This window comes from Schistocerca nitens, chromosome 4 (assembly GCF_023898315.1).
Source record: "Schistocerca nitens isolate TAMUIC-IGC-003100 chromosome 4, iqSchNite1.1, whole genome shotgun sequence".
NCBI classification, from domain to species: domain Eukaryota; kingdom Metazoa; phylum Arthropoda; class Insecta; order Orthoptera; family Acrididae; genus Schistocerca; species Schistocerca nitens.
In genome coordinates this window covers 277,347,689-277,366,267 of record NC_064617.1, presented here as the reverse complement: position 1 = coordinate 277,366,267, position 18,579 = coordinate 277,347,689, and the positions used below count along the sequence as shown (strand labels likewise).

General features: G+C 43.1%; 1 protein-coding gene across 1 annotated transcript in view; it reads left to right on the top strand.

Annotated features, from left to right (window-relative positions):
• The first annotated feature begins 8,972 nt into the window (after positions 1–8,972).
• LOC126252250 (ketohexokinase-like) overlaps positions 8,973–18,579 on the top strand; it is a 99,301-nt gene continuing 89,694 nt past the window's right edge. Inside the window, exon 1 of the mRNA XM_049953125.1 lies at positions 8,973–9,103. Within this exon, the coding sequence (XP_049809082.1) occupies positions 9,006–9,103 (98 nt within the window). The 5' untranslated portion in view covers positions 8,973–9,005. The remainder of the gene's footprint in view (positions 9,104–18,579) is intronic.

The window sequence follows — 18,579 nt, the reverse complement described above, 5'->3', positions numbered from 1 at the left end:
GGCAGATGAGGTCAGAACGAACTGCAAACGAGCATATATTGAACAATCTTTATCAGTGGGCGCAGTCGCTGGAAAGCCTCACTACGACGTGGTAGCTTTCTTTTCATGTTATTTATGTTTCATATCTTCGATGGCGTCTTCATTCTGTTTTAGTTTTCCAGGCTTGATTAACTATGACTGTTCGCACATTGATATCTATATAAATAAAAATAAAAAAAAGATTAAAAAAAAAGTGGGCAGGAGACCTGCGTTCGAATCCAAATAAATGCACAAGAACAAAATAAGAACAAAATGAACAACAAATAAAATATAATAAAGTATTATACCCTTTTCTTTCTCCTTTTATTTTATTTTTTCATTCAAAGTTCAGAGGCATATTTAATTTTCGTTCGTTGGCGGAACCTGAAGTGGTGGCGAACGGCCGCCCTAGTTAGCTTTAGGATGAAAGTGGCGGTGGCACTAGCTTTGTTTTTGTTTTTAGGCTAGATAGGTTTTTGGGGGTAGTATGGGTGATAGGGGCCAACGCCTGAAGTGGAAGAGGTAATTTTCTTTCTTTATTAAAAAAAAGGGGTAGCGTAAAAAAAAGAAAAAAAAGATGGATAGAGCGTAAAACAAAAAAGCATCGAAAGTCATAAGTATTAAGAAGGACTGAGATTTAATACCTGAGTGGCAGCCATTGATGCTACATGGAATATGGTAAAGGTGACCGTCGACATAATTAGATACTGGAAGAAGTGATGTAACTAATCGAGGAAGCTAGAGAAACAATTAAATCTTTCTGAACAGCCGCCTTTCTGATGCGGCATTCAATTTTTTCCGTCAGTTTGATCATATGCTTCGTCAAAACTTTGACCAATTCCTGCATCGTCATTAGTCGTCTTTCTGGAATTTTTGCAACCTGTATCTAACAATACATGCAATATACTTGCAGTACGCCAAAAAGCAAGGACATTTATCACAAACACAAGAGCCGGCCGCGGTGGTCTCGCGGTTCTAGGCGTGCAGTCCGGAACCGTGCGACTGCTACGGTCGCAGGTTCGAATCCTGCCTCGGGCATGGATGTGTGTGATGTCCTTAGGTTAGTTAGGTTTAAGTAGTTCTAAGTTCTAGGGGACTAATGACCACAGCAGTTGCGTCCCATAGTGCTCAGAGCCATTTGAACAAACACAAGGACAGAGGAACTAGAAAAGCGACTAATTTCTACGACGGACCGTAGCCCATTGAGCCTCCGTGCATTGATGTGCTTCATTCCCATAACGTCGGCATGTGCCTACCTGGTTGAGCCTGCATATACAGGGTGAGTCGCTAGCTATTGCCACCTACAATAAATCCGAAAGTATGATAGTAGCTGAAAAGTTTGTGGGACAAATGTTGCATGGGGCAACGGGGGCCATAATATAACGTTGGTTCCTTTTTGCTAGATGAGGACGCGTCAGAGATATGAAGATCAACTTTGTTTTTTTAGATGGGATGCTATAGTTGGGTACTTATTTTCTGATAGCGGTTATCGAGACGAATCCAATGATATGTAACAGTAAGGTCAACGAAGGTCAAAAAGGTGGCATGAACGCCCATTTACAGAAGGTGTTCGAAGTGATGACTATTTGTATTAATTCAGTGCTGCAATCTTATCATTGACTGAGTGGTATTCCATACCACATTGGCACTTATCGAAGCACATGCTCTGACAATTCTCTCTCGCATATCTTCAGGTGTAGTTGGAACGTCATTATAAACAATGTCTGTTATAAATCCGGACAAGAAAAAATTGTCGCAAACAAAAGAAAACAAAGATCAAATCATTCTCTACTACACACATCAAGAAAAGTTTTGCATCACCCCAGTTTCCAGAACTTCTGACGATAGACGTTGACTGTGGCTATTGTATCACAGACACAGTCCCTCTGGCTGTTCAGAGATGTCTCTAAACCCGCCCAAAGATGTAAACAACCATGCATGAGCAGCGCTATTAGACGGAGGGGGTCCAACAGCCGATCAGTTGCAGTCATTCCTCCAGGAAGGAGGTACATGGCTCAACCATGTAGGTAGTTCAACCACGCCTAGACGGTCAATACCGGGGTTCGATCTCGTCCACATTGCTACTTTCTACCAGGAAGGGCTCTCTACATCTACATCTACATCCATACTCCGCAAGCCACCTGACGGTGTGTGGCGGAGGGAAGTGTCCAGGCGTCTCGGAGTGAACCAAAGCGATGTTCTTCGGACATGGAGGAGATACAGAGAGACAGGAACTGTCGATGACATGCCTCGCTCAGGCCACCCAAGTTCTACTACTGCAGTGGGTGACCGCTACCTACGGATTACGGCTCGGAGGAACCCTGATAGCAACGCCACCATGTTGGATAATGCTTTTCGTGCAGACACAGGACGTCGTGTTACGACTCAAACTGTGCACAATAGGCTGCATGATGTGCAACTTTATTCCCGACGTCCATGCCATCTTTGCAACCACGACACCATGCAGCGCGGTACAGATGGGTCCAACAACATGCCGAATGGACCGCTCAGGATTGGCATCACATTCTCTTCACGGATGAGTGTCGCATATGCCTTCAACCAGACAATCGTCGGAGACGTGTTTGGAGGCAACCCAGTCAGGCTGAACGCCTTAGACACACTATTCAGCGAGTGCAGCAAGATGGAGGTTCCCTGCTGTTTTGGGGTGGCATTATGCGGGGCCGATGTACGCCGCTGGTGGTTACGGAAGGCACCGTAGCGGCTGCACAATACGTGAATGTCATCCTCCGACCGATAGTGCAACCATACCGCCAGCATATTGACGAGGCATTCGTCTTCATGGACGACAATTCGCGCCCCCATCGTGAACATATTGTGAATGACGTCCTTCAGGATAACGACATCGCTCGACTAGAGTGGCCAGCATGTTCTCCAGACATGAACCCTATCGAACATGCCTGGGCTAGATTGAAAACGGCTGCTTATGGACGAAGTGACACACCAAATCCTCATAGGGATCTGAATCGCCATTGAGGAGTGGGATAATCTGGACCAACAGTGCCTTGATGAACTTGTGGATAGTATGCCACGACGAATACAGGCATGCATCAATGCAAAAGGACGAGCTACTGGGTATTAGAGGTACGGGTCTGTACAGCAATCTGGACCACCACCTCTGAAGGTCTCGCTGTATCGTGGTACAACATGCAATGTGTGGTTTTCATGGGCAATAAAAAGGGCGGAAATGTTGTTTATGTTGATCTCTATCCCAATTCTCTGTACAGGTTCCGGAATTGTCGGAACCGATGTGATCCAAAACTTTTTTTTGATGTGTGTAGGTGAGTCTTTCCATTGTCCGTCTTATAGGAGACCGTGCACTAATTTGCAGTCCTGCCTTTAGTGTTATGTTTTCGTAGGTGTTAGCCTCGTCGACGAGGTTTGGTTTTATGTTATTTGTATGTGTAAGGTGGAGCGGATTCGCTCAGCCTACTTTTATTTCTCTTAGTTGGTATCTTTGGATTTCTCTACATAGTTACACTATGACTTACAAGTTTGTGGCGCCCTCCATCGGTAATGCTGCAAGTCATTATGGTGTTGGCCTGCCCTTAGCCTTGATGAAGCTTCCACTCTCGAAGGCATACGTTCAGTCAGGTGCTGGAAGGTTTCTTGGGGAATGGCAGCTTATTCTTCATGGAGTACTGCACTGAGGCGGCCTGGCAGAAGGCGGCGTTCCAAAACATCCCAAAGGTGTTCTATAGGAGTCAGGTCAGGACTCTGTGCAGGCCAGTCCATTACAGGGATGTTATTGTCATGAACCCACTCTGTCACAGGCCGTGCATTACGAACAGGTGCTCGATAGTGTTGAAAAATGCAATCGCCATCCCCGAATTGCTCTTCAACTGAGGGAAGCAAGAAGGTTCTTAAAACATCAGTGTAGACCTGTGCTGTGATAGTGCACGCAAAACAACAAGGGGTGCAAGCCCCCTCCATGAAAAACACCACCGCCTCCGAATTTTACTATTTGCGCTACAGACGCTGGCAGATGACATTCACCAGGCATTCGCCATACCCACACCCTGCCATAGGATCGCCACATCGTGAACTGTGATTCGCCACTTCACACAATGTTTTTCAATTGTTCCATCGCCCAATAATTACGCCCCTTACACCAAGAGAGGCGACTTTAGTAGGGGGACTAAGTATGTGCCAGACCACGCTGCATTGTTGCCAAATTTATTCAAGATGGCGGAGATGACGTCATCCACGATGGCGGCATATAGACTTGGCAACATCGCATGACGTCATCCAAGATGGCGAATTTTGGCGCGAAAATAGTCCAATTGTGCTACATCCACTAACCTAATCCTCCAGAAGGAAAAATGGCGGGAAGTTTGAATTCCAACAGGATAATACATGCCAAGACCGCACTTGTCTTTTTATTATTTTTGATTATCATTTATTAACATTCATTATCATTCACTGTCATTTATTATCATTCATTATCATTTATTATTATTTATTATCATTCATTATTATTTATTATTATTGACCTGCCTCCACTAGAAAATTCCCTCCAAATTCAAATACCAACAAACCTTACTTTTGTTTATTATTATTCATTAATATTTATTAACATTAATTCTCACTCATTATCATTTATTATCATTCATTATCATTTATTATCATTCATTATCATTTATTATCATTCATTATCATTTATTATTATAGGCCTACCTCCACTAGAAAATTGCGCCAAATTCAAATTCTAACACGATATTCTCTCGAAAACTGTACTTCTATTTATTATCACCATTTATTATTTATTCAAGATGTCCGATTTTCTCGGTGAGAAAGCCATTTTCCTTACTTCCATAACAAAAATCTATCACAAGTTCAAATCCCAACACCAAAATTGATCACATGTACGAGCTTTCTCCAGCACTTATCTTTTTTCACTGGTAGCCTATCATAATCGCGTCAAATAATAAACTGCACTTATAGTAACATAATTCACGTCCTTTGATTTTGCAGGGGGGAAGGGACTGAAGACTTTATTTCAAGCAGTACGGTCATCACTTGTTCTCCAACACAGTCAGTACACACATCTTTGATATCGCAGTGCAGTCACCACGACGTCCTCCCTCCAACTGAATTAGTTCAAATCCTCGCCACCCCCCGGCCAGCGGGCGGAGACACTGCCTACGCCTGTCATGTGAGGCGGCCGGCCACTAGCGCGCGGGGCGAGCCCAGCAATCGCTCCCACGTCGTAAACATGTTTTCGCTGGACACGCTGGAACTTGCCGTTTGACGTCACAGCGGCCCCTTGTCCGCTCATCACGTGTATTCGTCGCCTCCGCACGTTTCCCGCCAAAATTGTCTGCCCCGGAGCTGAATCACACAACAGTCGACCGTTCACTGCCAAAGTTGTTTTCCTCGGCACGTTCAAACCTGTCTATGCCAACCGCTCACCATCCACCACGTGTCCCTGTGCGAGCGAGAACGCAGTGCTACACTTTTGGAGGCAAAAGTTTGCTTGACAGTGTAATCTGCCATGACTATATAACAGCACGTTTGGACCACACTAGAACGCCCGCTAATTGACTCGCTCTCGCTTTCGCGCTCGCGTAATAACTGTATAATCGCTGCGCCGCCGCCCCGCTTACGTCACACACCCTCCATACACGCGACGGACATAGCCTTCTGTAAATACCTGGAAAATGACTCTTTATTTCAGACATTACGGTCATGCAGGTGTGTCCCAACTGACTTCTCCATGGTCACACAGCGAAACTCCAGAGCGCAGCTGACGTACGCGTGGCCGGCTGAGCCCGCTCCATCGGCAGCTCCCTGGCCGGCTGACGTCAAGCGACCAGCGGTGCCCGCACTCCCCCACAGCCAGCGCGCCAGGTAGGCGGTTAGCGGCGCCTAAAGCCGTCGGCACACGGACCGTGCTGTCGAACGTTAACGTTGAGCGTGCCAAGTTCAAAGTGCTGCTGAACGCTCAGGAACGATGCGACTTGTGCATACGGTACGTGGGCCCCAACGTGGTATACCCGATCGCACCGCACTCCAGCGGCACTTGAGGGATGCTTGTAGTTCGTAAATCACACTGTTTACTCAACGGGCGCTCGTAAAATTCCCTCGTTAGCTCTATTAAAACGCACATTTCCTCCATTGTCCACGAAAAGGAAAGTACCATGTCCAATCAATAAGGACACAGGTTTATAAAAGTTCCATTACAAACAGTGCGGTACGAATTTGGAATACTTCTCTACATAAGATAAACAGTATTTCATCATTCCCACATTTTAGTAAAACCCCAAGGTCAGTCATACTTGATCAGTGTTCCTACCCAGTAGCAGAATCTTTGCAACGTGTGAATTACGAAGTGAAACAGAAAAAAGAACAAAATATCTTTATACAAGTTGCGCAAGCTGTCCTGTAGATTAAGCCAATCGAACAAATTCACCCCTCAAAAAAAGGTGAACTTATATTTACATTACATCAAATATTATAGTACATACTTACATTAAACTAATAATGAAGTATCAGAACCCAATAAAAACGCGAATGTTAGGAAAAAAATTTGGAAGTGGCAAGACACGAACCACCGCCCCATGAAAATAAATATTCATGGGCAGTGACGCTAGTCACTACGCTACAACAAAAACATTTTCCAGTTTATTAATCATAGTATCTTAACTCTTGCAGAAAACCTTAATCGTAGATATGTTACTAATTGAAGTTTAATTATAACAAATTGTACCAAGAACATTGCGTTTTGGGTAGATCTTCAGTGTGTTGCTGGCTTCAAATAGCCTACTCTCATAATACGCAAGTTACAATAATAATTTTGCCACGAATATGATGTTTCTCATTATTTTATTGGAACGAATCACACAGTTAACAACGGGTTTATTTAGTGATTCTCAGTTTGCTGGTGCTTAGAAACGGCATATATACAAATAGGCTTGAAATGAATGCCAATATGGCGCCTCACAACTCTGTACTGAAGGGAGACGGCGTGCGTCTGACGTAGGTGCCGTTGTGCCATCTCATTGGTCAACGCTCAGACGCACGCTCAGAATATCTGACATGCCAGATATTGCTCTGCACGTTCGGAAAGACTCCCGAACGTGCTATTCCACGCTATGACGTCAGAAACTCGGCACGCTCAACGCTCAACGTTCGGATGCACGGTCCGTGTGCCGACGGCTTAAGGGTCCCGCCACAAACGGTCAGCCGCTCTAGTCTCAGAGACTGACTATGTAAACATCTTTCCACGCCCGCGAGCACTTAACGCTGGACAGGATGGAACCTGTCGACCGCGTGCTCTCTGTCAGTCAACAGACAAGGTCGGCCTGTATGCTTTTGTGTGTACGTGTCCTTTCACGTTTCCACTCCTCTATCATATCGGAAACAGTGGACCCAGGGGTGTTTAAGAGTGTGGAAATCTCGCACACAGACGTATGACACAAGTGTCACCCAATCGCCTGACCACGTACGAATCCGTGAGTTCCGTGGAATGCCCCATTCTGCTCTATCACGATGTCTAATGACTACTGAGGTTGCTGATATGGAGTACCTGACAGCAGGAGGCAGCACAATGCACCTAATATGGAAAACGTATGTTTTTGGGGGTGTCCGGATAGTTTTGATCACATAGTGTACATAAAATCAGTGACCAAATTTCATATTTAGACTTTTGCGTATCGGACAGTAAAACCACTTGAGCCCTATGAAGGATTTAACTATTGTAGGTGCTTTATGGAGTACAAATTAGCAAGAGACGCATTTTTTGCTGTACGCAAAGTAATTACAAATCGCCACTGGTGTATGGAAGGGAAAATTGTACCCTTGCATTAACTCAAGAAGGAAACGTGGAAAGATTTTAAATGTAGTTCATACAATATATAGCTTGTTACTCATTGTGTGACCGTGAAAGAAATTCAGAAATCACGAGGATCTCTATTCGTTGAGAGCATCAAAGATGCGATAACGTAGTAACTGGCGTCAGCACTTGTAAAATATGCCGAAATTTGGGTTGGCCAAAGCGGCGTATCCGAATGAACCAGTAGACTGCCGAAGATACGCTCGTGGAAAAGATGGACGGATCAATAAGTCGTACAGGTTTAAGGCTCAAAATATGATGCCAGCAATGATAATGGGACAGCTAAGATGTTTCTGTGGCGTCTGTCACAGTATGAATTCAAACTGTTTATCACTAACCATATTCTGATGTTTAATAATTATACTAAAAACTAACATGGGTTATTGCAAGATTTATAATAATTTAGCCTGAAAAACAATTTACTTTAGATATATAAATTTAATTGATTTTCTCATCAAGGTAGGGAACTAAGAATGATTATCACAGTTCTTAAACGTTGCAACGGCATAACGTTGAATTATAGTATATTTAAGGAACTAAAAGCGATTACCGGAGTTCTTAAACGTTGCAACGGTATTACGTTGAATTATACTATGACGGATGAGAATGGTCTCAGAATGAAAATTTGATAGTTATTTACTGCTAGGTTCGTGGTAGCTCATTTCTTGGTGAAAATATTGTCAGTCCAGTCAGAGGAGCCAGTGTTTCAATTTAACATCTAGGCAAATTCTACTTACGTTGACATTACACAGCTTTTTCCAAACCAGTGCTGGGAACAATATGTAACATTAGGCTTGCGTACCCACATCAACCTCTTTACATTAGCGCTTCTGCTTTTTCTTTCAACCAGAGTAACAGATGACATTACATGACCACGAAATTCAGACCCTTGCATCACATCCTACAAGCGGACAGAAATAACTAGCTTCAGGTACCTTCCTCTATGTCAGAAGTGGTAAATATTACATAATGAGATAGCATTCTGATGTTTGCTGGCAGTGAGACACTTGTGCTGATATGTGTTGAGACCCGAGATTCTTTTCAAGACCAGTTTCACAGCACAGAGCTCGTTTTTAGCAGTCTACATCGCTTACAACGAAGTCTACGTATTCAGCCTCGCCGGCCAGAGATAAATATGGCAATGAGCGACAAAAGAATTCTCTGCGTTGGACTGATCTGTCTCGACGAATTGTTGTACTGTGAAAACTATCCTGTCGAGGATTCTGTGGAAATGTACGTATGTCTAGAAATCGTAAGTAGGTAATTTATACTATATTATGTTCACAGAAAGCCATTATCTGTCATCTACTATAGGTTTCTTGTGGTATGTGCAGAATAAGCTATATTTTCTTCTCACAAGCAAATGATTAGGAGTTAAGTTTAATTCTGGTAACTAAGAATTGTACATGTAACCAGGTGTAATACTGAAACACAAATAGATGAATTTGGCTCCTATTTGTTTAGATAGTTTAGCAAACATTGCGAAGGTTTTCTAAAGAGCTGGTTTTTAAGGAGAAGGATATTCACAAAAAAAAACAAAAAAAAAAAACAAATTCTCGACAATCGCATTACACTGATAAGAACATCAAAATTTATTGATCATAGAAGGGAACTAACGTTAAAACTCCACAAGTCTGGTGAAGTAACTGACATCGAATAACATACCTTTGCCTTGTTCACGGTAGAATTTTTATACATCGATATCGCACTTTCAAGTACTGTAGCGCAACAAACCGACAAAAAAAGGACGTTTCTTGGATAGGTGGCAATGAAACTGCAAATTTGCGCAATAAGCAAGTAAAACTACGAAATCCATCAAATAAGGGACTATATTTTCGGAAACTGTGAATCGAGATTGCGCTGTGTGATATGTTACAATATCTGGGCACAGGACAGTTATTCGCAGCCACTCAGAACACAAAATGAGAGCACATTACACGCTATATATTCAGCCAATTATATCACTTTTTCAATGCGCGAATACACAAACGACGAAAAGATGTTAAGAATGAAACAAGAATAAAGTAGGTATTCCAATGTACAGTACCAAACAAAGCGATGATGTAACGTGCCTACAATTTTTAGCAAACTGAAGGCGCTGGTTTCCCCCGAAAGCCACGAAATTGTAATCGCTGGTCGTGCTTTTAGCATATTTTGAAAGAATTATTGCATCACAGCTCCGCTAGGCGGATAATGCTCACTCGCTTCAACAAAAAAGTGATGTAATATTTTTTTCTGGCGATGTGGTCGACAGAACATGTACTCAGCTAGGTAACATGCGAAATGTTTGGTCTTTCTGCCATATCTTCGGATGGCACCTGTGACGTCCCGCAACAGTTTGTCCATGTTCTGTGTGAACGGAACGACCTTCCGTATCCACGAAGTTCAGACTATGATTCACTGTAAGATACTGAAAACCTTCAGTATCTAGAGTGCTGTATGAACTGAAACAGTCTCTGATGATCGTCGTCACAAGGAAGACTTTTCTTTTATTATTCTGAACAATGTAATGTACAGTACCAAGCAAAGCGATGGTGTAACGTACCTGTAATGTTTAGCAAACTGAAGGCGCTGGTTTCCCCCGAAAACCTTGGTCCGAAATTCACCGGGCTCAAGGAAGTATTTTTTTCGACCATCGCTGCATTCCATCGAACTCGCAATTTCCTACGATTTCACCGGCCTTTGTTGTGTTTCCTTTTCTCAAATTTCGCTTCGTCAGCTCACAACCGAACTGTTGTATTCCATCCTAACCCAGACCTCTGGCTACGCTACACATCTGTCTGTCACCACACCGAGACTTTTTGCTTTCATATTCGTTGGCTTCGCCAACTCACAACCAAACGGTTACATTCCAACCTAACATAGACCTCTGGATACGTTAAAGATGAATCTGTCACCATAACCCGATTTTTTCTGCCAATTCAAGCTGTGCTCTTACGTTCCAGCCTGACAACACTATAGGAAACCGCGATATATTCAGAAAGTACATCCGAAAGCAGCTTAACCACACTCCTGGAAATCGTGACCTATTCGTAAAACAATAGCGAAGTATCTGTAGCAAAAGGGAGTATAAAAGACACCGATTCACTCCCAAGATCACTAAACACTCCAATAATTTACAATTGCAGCTTGTACAAATTCGTGGTTCCCACAAACATTTTGAGCAATTTGTCAGTAATGGATGTAAAACTGGACATGCTGTACTTATTTTTTATGTGGCATACCACTGGTGACCTTATAACTATAATTAACTAGTGCATAAACTATAAATTATGACATCCTTTGAATAAAATATGGAGTAGTAAAATTTAAGATGGTTTAGTAATACTGTCACAGTGTCCCCCGTTTCTTTAATGTTCTAGGATTAAGTTCTGTTTCTTACGTCCAAGACGTACCATACCTTCGGAAATGGCGATATGGAAACGACGACATACTCGGAATAAGAGAGCCACATATTTCTCGAAAACAAGAGTAGCAATATCATTGCTTCATTTGCATCACCCGATTTATTTCGATTACATTCCATTATCCTCGTTTTGCTTTTGTTGTTGTCCATCTTATATCCTCCTTTCAAGACACTGTCCATTCCGTTCAGCTGCTCTTCCAGGTCCTTTGCTGTCTCTGACAGAATTACAATGCCATCGGCGAACCTCAAAGTTTTTATTTCTTCTCCATGGATTATAATTCCTGCTCCGAATTTTTCTTTTGTTTCCTTTACTGCTTGCTCAATATACAGGTTGAATAACATCGGGGAGAGGCTACAACCCTGTCTCACTCCTTTCCCAACCATTCCTTCCCTTTCATGCCCCTCGACACTTGTAACTGCCATCTGGTTTCTGTACAAATTATAAATAGCCTTTCGCTCCCTGTATTTGACCCCTGCCACCTTCAGAATTTGAAACAGATTATTCCAGTCAACATTGTCAAAAGCTTTCTCTAAGTCTACAAACGCTAGAAACGTAGGTTTGCCTTTCCTTAATCTATTTTCTAAGATAAGTATAAGTAAGGGTTAGTATTGCCTCACGTGTTCCAACATTTCTACGGAATCCAAACTGATTTTCCCCGAGGTCGGCTTCTACCAGTTTCTCCATTCGACTGTAAGGAATTCGTGTTAGTATTTTGCAGTCGTGGCTTATTAAACTGATAGTTCGGTAATTTTCACATCTGTCAACGCATGCTTTCTTTGGAATTGGAATTATTATATTCTTTTTGAAGTCTGAGTGTATTTCGCCTGTCTCATACATCTTGCTCACTGTATGGTAGAGTTTTGTTAGGCTTGGCTCTCCCAAGGCTCTCAGAAGTTCTAATGGAATGTTGTCTACTCCCGGGGCCTTGTTTCGACTCAGGTCTTTCAGTGCTCTGTCAAACTCTTCACGCAGTATCATATCTCCTATCTCATCTTCATCTACATTCTCCTCTGTGGTGTCACCGCCAGACACCACACTTGCTAGGTGGTAGCCTTTAAATCGGTCGCGGTCCATTAGTATACGTCGGACCCGCGTGTTGCCACTGTCAGTGATTGCAGACCGAGAGCCACCACACGGCAGGTCTAGAGAGACTTACTAGCACTCGCCCCAGTTGTACAGCCGACGTTCATAGGAATGGTTCACTGACAATCACGCTCTCATTTGCCGAGACGATAGTTAGCATAGCCTTCAGCTTCGTCATTTGCTACGACCTAGCAAGGCGCCATTACCAGTTATATTGAGCTTATTATAAAACCTGTACCGTCAAGAGCAATGTACACCAATTATGGAATAAAGTATTACATCATCTACGTACTTTATTTGGAATTCTCAAGAGATTGTCCTGTACCAGACCTCACGCCAATCTGCGTGAGCTTAACGCGTGCCTTTCGGCTACCTCCGAGTGGCGTGGCTGTCTTGCTACGCCACTACATCCTCCATTTCTATAATATTGTCCTCAAGAACACCGCCCTTGTATAGACCCTCTATATACTACTTCCACCTTTCTGCTTTCCCTTCTTTGCTTAGAACTGGGTTTCCATCTGAGCTCCTGATATTCTTGCAAGTGGTCTCCGAAGGTCTCTTTAATTTTCCTGTAGGCAGTCTCTACTCTATCTTACCTCTGGTGATATGTGCCTCTACATTCTTACATTGGTCCTCTAGCCATCCCTGCTTAGCCATTTTGCTCTTCCTGGCGATCTCATTTTTGAGACGTTTGTATTCCTTTTTGCCTGCTTCGTTTACTGCATTTTTATATTTTCTTCTTTCATAGACTCAATTAAATATCTCTTCTGTTAGCCAAAGATTTCTACTAGCCCTCGTCTTTTTACCTACTTGATCCTTTGCTACGTTCACTGTTTCATCTCTCAAAGCTACCCATTCTTCTTCTACTGTACTTCTTTCTCCTGTATTTGTCAATCGGTCCCTAATGGTCTCCCTGAAACCCTGTACAGTCTCTGGTTCTTTCAGTTTATCCAGGTCCCATCTCCTTAAATTTTGGCAGTTTCTTCAGTTTTAATCTACATTTCATAACCAATAGATTGTGGTCAGAGTCCATATCTGCCCCCGGAAATGTCTTACAATTTAAAACCTGGTTCCTGAATCTTTGTCTTACCATTATATAATCTATCTGAGACCTTCCAGTATCTCCAGGCTTCTTCCATGTATACAACCTTCGTTTATGATTCTTGAACCAAGTGCTAGCTATGATTAAGTTATGCTCTGTGTAAAATTCCTTACTCCCATTCCATATTCACCTACTACGTTTCCTTCTCTTCCTTTTTCCTACTATCGAGTTCCAGTCACCCATGACTATTAAATTTTCATCTCCCTTCACTATCTGAATAATTCCTTACTCCCATTCCATATTCACCTACTACGTTTCCTTCTCTTCCTTTTTCCTACTATCGAGTTCCAGTCACCCATGACTATTAAATTTTCATCTCCCTTCACTATCTGAATAATTTCTTTTATCTCATCATACATTTCAATCTCTTCGTCATCTGCGGAGCTAGTTTGCATAGAACTTGTACTACTGTGGTAGACGTGGGCTTCGTATCTACAGGGTGTTTCAAAAATGACCGGTATATTTGAAACGGCAATAAAAACTAAACGAGCAGCGATAGAAATACACCGTTTGTTGCAATATGCTTGGGACAACAGTACATTTTCAGGCGGACAAACTTTCGAAATTACAGTAGTTACAATTTTCAACAACAGATGGCGCTGCAAGTGATGTGAAAGACATAGAAGACAACACAGTCTGTGGGTGCGCCATTCTGTACGTCGTCTTTCTGCTGTAAGCGTGTGCTGTTCACAACGTGCAAGTGTGCTGCAGACAACATGGTTTATTCCTTAAAACAGAGGATTTTTCTGGTGTTGGAATTCCACCGCCTAGAACACAGTGTTGTTGCAACAAGACGAAGTTTTCAACGGAGGTTTAATGTAACCAAAGGACCGAAAAGCGATACAATAAAGGATCTGTTTGAAAAATTTCAACGGACTGGGAACGTGACGGATGAACGTGCTGGAAAGGTAGGGCGACCGCGTACGGCAACCACAGAGGGCAACGCGCAACTAGTGCAGCAGGTGATCCAACAGCGGCCTCGGGTTTCCGTTCGCCGTGTTGCAGCTGCGGTCCAAATGACGCCAACGTCCACGTATCGTCTCATGCGCCAGAGTTTACACCTCTATCCATACAAAATTCAAACCCGGCAACCCCTCAGCGCTGCTACCATTGCTGCACGAGAGACATTCGCTAACGATATAGTGCACAGATTGATGACGGCGATATGCATGTGGGCAGCATTTGGTTTACTGACGAAGCTTATTTTTACCTGGACGGCTTCGTCAATAAACAGAACTGGCGCATATGGGGAACCGAAAAGCCCCATGTTGCAGTCCCATCGTCCCTGCATCCTCAAAAAGTACTGGTCTGGGCCGCCATGTCTTCCAAAGGAATCATTGGCCCATTTTTCAGATCCGAAACGATTACTGCATCACACTATCTGGACATTCTTCGTGAATTTGTGGCGGTACAAACTGCCTTAGACGACACTGCGAACACCTCGTGGTTTATGCAAGATGGTGCCCGGCCACATCGCACGGCCGACGTCTTTAATTTCCTGAATGAATATTTCGATGATCATGTGATTGCTTTGGGCTATCCGAAACATACAGGAGGCGGCGTGGATTGGCCTCCCTATTCGCCAGACATGAACCCCTGTGACTTCTTTCTGTGGGGACACTTGAAAGACCAGGTGTACCGCCAGAATCCAGAAACAATTGAACAGCTGAAGCAGTACATCTCATCTGCATGACCGAGCGAGGTGGCGCAGTGGTCAGCACACTGGACTCGCATTCGGGAGGACGACGGTTCAATCCCGTCTCCGGCCATCCTGATTTAGGTTTTCCGTGATTTCCCTAAATCGTCTCAGGCAAATGCCGGGATGGTTCCTTTGAAAGGGCACGGCCGATTTCCTTCCCAATCCTTCCCTAACCCGAGCTTGCGCTCCGTCTCTAATGACCTCGTTGTCGACGGGACGTTAAATACTAACCACCACCACCACCACCACCACCACCACCACCACCATCATCTGCATGTGAAGCCATTCCGCCAGACACGTTGTCAAAGGTTTCGGGTAATTTCATTCAGAGACTACGCCATATTATTGCTACGCATGGTGGATATGTGGAAAATATCGTACCATAGAGTTTCCCAGACCGCAGCGCCATCTGTTGTTGAAAATTGTAACTACTGTAATTTCGAAAGTTTGATGCCTGAAAATGTACTGTTGTCCCAAGCATATTGCAACAAACTGTGTATTTCTATCGCTGCTCGTTTAGTTTTTATTGCCGTTTCAAATATACCGGTCATTTTTGAAACACCCTGTATCTTGGCCACAATAATGCGTTCACTATACTGTTTGAAGTAGCTTACCCGCATTCCTGTTTTCCTATTCATTATTAAACCTACTCCTGCATTACCCCTATTTGATTTTGTATTTATAACCTTGTATTTACCTGACCAGAAGTCTCGTTTCTCCTGCCACCGAACTTCGCTAATTCCCACTATATCTAACTTTAACCTATCCATTTCCCTTTTTAAATTTTCTAACCTATCCTATCCGAGATCCGAATGGGGGACTATTTTTACCTCCGGAATATTTTACCCAAGAGGACTACATCATCATTTAACCATACAATAAAGCTGCATGCCCTCGGGAAAAATTACGGCTGTAGTTTCCCCTTGCTTTCAGCCGTTCGCAGTACCAGCACGGCAAGGCCGTTTTGGTTAGTGTTACAAGGCCAGATCAGTCAATCATCCAGACTGTTGCCCCTGCAACTACTGCTGCTGCCCCTCTTCAGGAACTATACGTTTGTCTGGCCTCTCAACAGATACCCCTCCGTTGTGGTTGCACCTACGGTACGGCTATCTGTATAACACTAATGGTTACACTATAAAGTATTAAATTGGGTCACAGAATGAAAGAAAGCAGTGTCTCGCGGAGTTAACACCCAAAAACATATGTTCTCAGGGTTCTAACCGTCAAAAGTGGTTAAAATACCACAAGCATTCGACTAAGTGCCCCTTCACCATTGTCAAGTGGAATGACTTTTGATGAACTGCTGTAAGCCCTGCTGATTATGATATCGCTGGCATCCACATACCGCCATATACGAGCATGATGCCTTTGGATACAATGAGCCCACTACAACCTCGCTATCCCATGAGGTGACCACCTCATTAAAGGACTGAAATCTATGTGTCACAATAGGCAAGTCAGTGTCAATACTGGGATCCCGTCGATCAACTGGCAGTGCAAGTGCGTGTGAAATGTCAGACAGTGAGAGTGGCATTTCATTAGCAAACTTCGTGATTGGTTAGCATACTTTCTGATATCAATTTTGAGAATGAAGTTGTGATGAAATTGTTCCGAGGCAAAAGCCAATACTGGAAGGGCTTGTGATGGGATGTGGCAACATTGTAGGACATGTGAGACTGTGCTCCAGCGAAGAACAGAGAGTAGCAATACCGCCTACAATGGATTGTGACCAGGATAACCCATCGTTGATAAGGTGGATCTCTCTTCCTTAATCTCCAGCTTCTCTCAAGTTCAGATGACCTAATTGCCACAGCGCTGATGACTGACTAATATATAGAGTGCGCACAGGATAAGATGGCTGTTAGATCCGCAGTCGGTAGGGCACGCATGGGGAAAGAGGTAATTTTGGGGGGAGGGGGGGGGGGCGGCAGGCGCAGTAGGGGGAAACATCGAGCGCTTGAGGGTAAGTGCTGTAGTAAACTGAACCCTACACTCACATTTTTTGTAAATATTAAGTGGAACCCCTCCACACTCACACTTGCATGATGACTAGTCGGAAAGATGTACTGTCGCCCCTGCTTTGGTTAGTATCTAGAAAGAATTCCGCTGAAAATGCAACAAAAGCAGCGATTTATTTTTGGCTCGCTTGTAACCATTTATAACTTTCAGAGAAGTGTCAGTGACGAGTTCTGACAAAAACTTACATTGTTGTTGTTGCCATGTTAAAATTTGCTTTTTTTTTTACCAAAAAGCACAGCGGAGTTTACACAGTGTCACTTCACAAACATTTTTTGCAGACGCAATTGCGAGAGAGTTCTGAAACAGTGGTTTATTAAGTTCATTAAGTGACGAACTGAGAAAAAGTAAGGTCAATGGCTTATAAAAACCACACCGCCAGTACAAAAATAAACGTTTAATGTGTTCACTTACGTTGTTCCAAAACCCACAGCATTTCTCATTTCACCAGCTATCGATGGCCCCCAATACTATATTATTTCATCGAAAAAGTCATTAGTTTGGAATAACAGGGTAGATAATGAAGTTTTGGAAAGTAACCATATGGCAAAATACTCTCCTCTTCGCGTGCTATCATTTACCAAAATACCATTTTGAAATTTTAAACCATTTATGAAATATGAGTACTGTTACAGATATTTCGTTCTCGCTTTATCGCTGGCGCACGCAGTCGCAAATGAGGGGGCTACATCAGATCAGTTTTCTCGAGATTGGTGATGGAAGGAGACCTCCACCCAAGTGTGAAGATAACTTCAACATGCTAGCCAAATTTCATAAGGAGCAACATATTATGAAATATATACTAAACACAAAATCCTATCGACTCCTATTCTTCATTGCAACCTCTTTCGAGCGTGCTCAGTGTCTTATTTCATTGCAAATATTACAAAACTTTCACATTAACGAAATGATGGGTACGTCAACACGAAGCTGACGTGTAAAATAGTAACGCAGAAATGAAATTTTTTACCGAACAGTTTGTATAAAATCGTTTGCGATAGACTGCCGGGCATGCACCTCGATTCTGTCACCCTTTCCGAACAAACGAATGAACTCGCCCTTTGATTTGGACAAAAATTGCGGCTCTACTTTGCCATAATGCTAGCATTGATTTTATAAATACCACTCTGTGTCAACTGGTGCAGTTTGTATTTACTATTGAACAAAAATTTTTGATATTCGGGTGTTTAAAATGCAGGTCTTCAGTTGTACGACTAACTCTTTAGCATGGTTATCTGAAATGTTGCCCCTATAAGAGAGTTTGCACCAGGTTGCGTAACTGCTGAGTAACTCCTGTTGGCCAACGTACAGAAGTGGTGTAATTGTACACATTTCCTTTTTTTTCGGTATTTCAAGCAGAACTACAGCCTTTCAAAGCATGTCAAACAAAACTACAGACCAT